Source organism: Nematolebias whitei, chromosome 2, assembly GCF_014905685.2.
Source record: "Nematolebias whitei isolate Nwh7 chromosome 2, NemWhi1, whole genome shotgun sequence".
NCBI lineage: Eukaryota > Metazoa > Chordata > Actinopteri > Cyprinodontiformes > Rivulidae > Nematolebias > Nematolebias whitei.
This window is the reverse complement of record NC_056499.1, coordinates 1,566,421-1,570,033: the sequence shown is the minus strand read 5'-3', so window position 1 is coordinate 1,570,033 and position 3,613 is coordinate 1,566,421. Positions and strand designations below refer to the sequence as shown.

The following is a 3,613-nucleotide window of genomic DNA, read 5'->3' as shown; positions in this document are numbered from 1 at the left end:
AGACAGACAGACAGACAGACAGACAGACAGACAGACAGACAGACAGACAGATAGATAGATAGATAGAATAATTTTCTTGTAATTTTCAAATCATGTTTTTATGATTGTTTACGTTGTACTGATAAATATCTCCTGGAGGGTTAACTATATCTTGGCTGCAAGTATCAAACTGTGAAATCCTTTGTTTTCTACAACTTTCAGCGACGTCTTCTTCTTGTTCAATCCGCAGCAGGCTGCCTGATTTTGGTCAGTCGCGCTCAGTCTGTCCCTCCTCAGAGACGGGCAGACTGAGCGCGACTGGTCGGGGTCGGGCTGCCTGCTACGGGTTCAGTGAGAGGAGCAGACCGCTGAAGCCCCGGAGCTCGAATGTCCATCGTAAAACTAACTTTAACGTGGTTTAATGTGGCGCTGTGGCTCTGCAGACAGTGCACGTTGCTCTTGTCTTGTGGTGTTTAGTGTAAAATACTTCCACACAGCGACATGTTTACATGAAAAGTTTGTTAGCTGTTAGCCACAGTGCTGCTAACTCAGCCCTCACGTTGTAGCTGCTGCAAACTATGAACTGGATTTCCTGAATGTGAGGCGGGTCTTATTACTCTGGGTCCATGAGACACGCCGCCATTCAGGAAATCCATTCCATAGTTTGAAGCCAACATTCATCATGGATCGGAAATCTCTGCAGGTTGGATCAGAAAATGGCTCGGTCACATTGTCAGCGATCCAGAAGTTTTTCAGATATCGGTACCGATACAGATATTGATATTGGATCGGTGCATCTCTAGTTTATAACACTGGAGACTCACCTGTAGGATCTGAGAGTGCCCACGCTTCAGGAAGGAGATGGAGGAAAACATCACCAAGGAGACCACCAATAGCAAAGCTCAAAAGCTGCTTCAGCTTCTGGCATCCAGCTGGCAAAACACAGAAGGAGCAGGGCACAAATTACCGTACTGCGAGGTATAAATATCATAAAATATTAATAATATTTATAAATATCCTGCTGCATGCTCAATGATAATTAATGAAGACTTTAATTTCTTGTGGTTTAAGCTTAAATAAATTCACTACTTGTTCTTCTGTAAAGGTTCAAGAATGAACATGTGAAGCACATACATGCAGAACAGTGGCTCTAACTTTACCTTTAATCTAATTCCTGCTGCACAGACACCTTCACAGAAAGCTCCCTTGCTAATCTCTGAGCAGGGCTGCACTTAACTCTGCACTTCCTTGTGCTCAAAATACACGAGGAACGCCACGTTCCAGTGGGTGGGGCCCCTCAAAGGTTTCAGCCCTCAGCCTGACCCACAGGAACTGACGCCACTGAGGTGCAATGACAATAAGAGTGCAGAATGGGTTCTTGGATATTTACTGTATCAAAAGGTCAGAGCTCAACCCATCTTAAATTCAAAGAGTCATAATCCCAACATTCTTTGTTTCAACACTGTTTATTCCACAACTTTAACAAAAGTACCACAGTTTAGTTTTAAGTATAAAAGGCTCACTATAAAAACAAGCAAAGCACCACTGCATTCAGTGTTTTAAATCTAGACCATTAAAGTTTTATAATGAGCATAGAGCTTTGGAACGTGACGTCACCGTGTCTGCGGCGCGGTGGCTGATGGGATATCAGCGCCATCTTGAAGGGCATAAACATAAAAACTGCTGAAAACAAAGCTTCCTCGCTGATCTTTTTAAATCTAAGTAGATTAAAACAATTAAGTAATGGTATGAATTTGTTGCATTATTGGATGTAATGGCCAATCACACGGCCGGAGTGATAAAAAGATGGAAAACAGACTTTTATTTTATTGTTATCCCGCGTGGAAACAACGTGGGGGAGCTCGTGTATCCGACCTAACAAAAAGAATGGCTTGGACATCAGCGGTGAGACGTCCTCATATAACCTTCTCCAGTGTCTGAAGATACCTGCAAGTTTGTTCCAGACATTTCCATTCTGGTGTCTAAACTCAGTTTGTTCGTGCTGTGCCATATATATTTTTGCCATGATTGTGTCCAGGTGTACTCAGGTTTGGTTCAGGTTTGGTTCATAAAAGTGGGTCGACCTGGTTTAAGTCGGGTTTATAATATTTGTATGTAGCGTAGTCCGAGTTTAGACAAAGTGGACATCTGGGTTATTGTGAAATAAACTGTTTAAAGTTTCTAGTGTTGTTACTTTTACAGTTGTAATACTGATGTGTGTTTTCTGTTTTTTCCTCTTCAAGGCAAATCTCTTCTGCATCATCTGCTGGGGGAGCAGCACCAGAGCAAGTGACTTAAAAAAGATCAACAAGCTCATAAAGAAGGCTGGATCAGTTCTGGGGACTCCTCTAGAACCTTTGGAGATGATTGTACAAAGAAGGATTCTTCATCAAATGAACAACTTTATACAAACCGGATTCCAAAAAAGTTGGGACACTAAACAAATAGTGAATAAAAACTGAATGCAATGATGTGGAGATGGCAAATGTCAATATTTTATTCGTAATATAACATAGATGACAGATCAAAAGTTTAATCTGAGTAAATGTAACATTTTAAAGGAAAAATATGTTGATTCAAAATTTCACAGTGTCAACAAATCCCAAAAAAGTTGGGACAAGTAGCAATAAGTGGCTGGAAAAAGGAAATTGAGCATATAACGAACAGCTGGAAGACCAATTAACACTAATTAGGTCAATTGACAACATGATTGGGTATAAAAAGAGCTTCTCAGAGTGTCAGTGTCTCTCAGAAGCCAAGATGGTAAGAGGATCACCAATTCCACCATTGTTGCGCAGAAAGATAGTGCAGCAATACCAGAATGGTGTTACCCAGCGTAAAATAGCAAAGACTTTTAAGTTATCATCATCAACCGTGCATAACATCATCAAAAGATTCAGAGAATCTGGAACAATCGCTGTGCGTAAGGGTCAAGGCCGTAAAACTCTACTGGATGCTCGTGATCTCCGGGCCCTTAAACGTCACTGCACCTCAAACAGGAATGCCACTGTCAAGGAAATAACAGAATGGGCTCAGGAATACTTCCAGAAAGCATTGTCAGTGAACACAATCCACCGTGCCATCCGCCGTTGCCAGCTGAAACTCTACAGTGCAAAGAGGAAGCCATTTCTAAGCAAGCTCCACAAGCTCAGACGTTTGCACTGGGCCAGGGGTCATTTAAAATGGAGTGTGGCAAAATGGAAGACTGTTCTGTGGTCAGATGAGTCACGATTTGAAGTTCTTTATGGAACACTGGGACGCCATGTCATCCGGACCAGAGAGGACAAGGATAGCCCAAGTTGTTATCAACGCTCCGTTCAGAAGCCTGCATCACTGATGGTATGGGGTTGCATGAGCGCTTGTGGCATGGGCAGCTTGCATGTCTGGAAAGGCACCATTAATGCAGAGAACTATGTTCAGGTTCTAGAACATGTGCTCCCATCTAGACGTCATCTGTTTCAGGGAAGACCCTGCATTTTTCAACACGATAATGCCAGACCACATTCTGCAGCAATCACAACATCATGGCTACGTAGGAGAAGGATCCGGGTACTGAAATGGCCAGCCTGCAGTCCAGATCTTTCACCTATAGAGAACATTTGGTGCATCATAAAGAGGAAGGTGCGACAAAGAA

General features: G+C 42.6%; 1 protein-coding gene across 1 annotated transcript in view; it reads right to left on the bottom strand.

The window, feature by feature from the left end:
- The window catches only part of slc39a13 (solute carrier family 39 member 13), a 20,017-nt gene that overhangs the window by 13,436 nt on the left and 2,968 nt on the right, over positions 1-3,613 (bottom strand). The window contains exon 3 of the mRNA XM_037695348.1: positions 804-911. Coding sequence (XP_037551276.1) covers positions 804-911 — 108 coding nt within the window. The remainder of the gene's footprint in view (positions 1-803; positions 912-3,613) is intronic.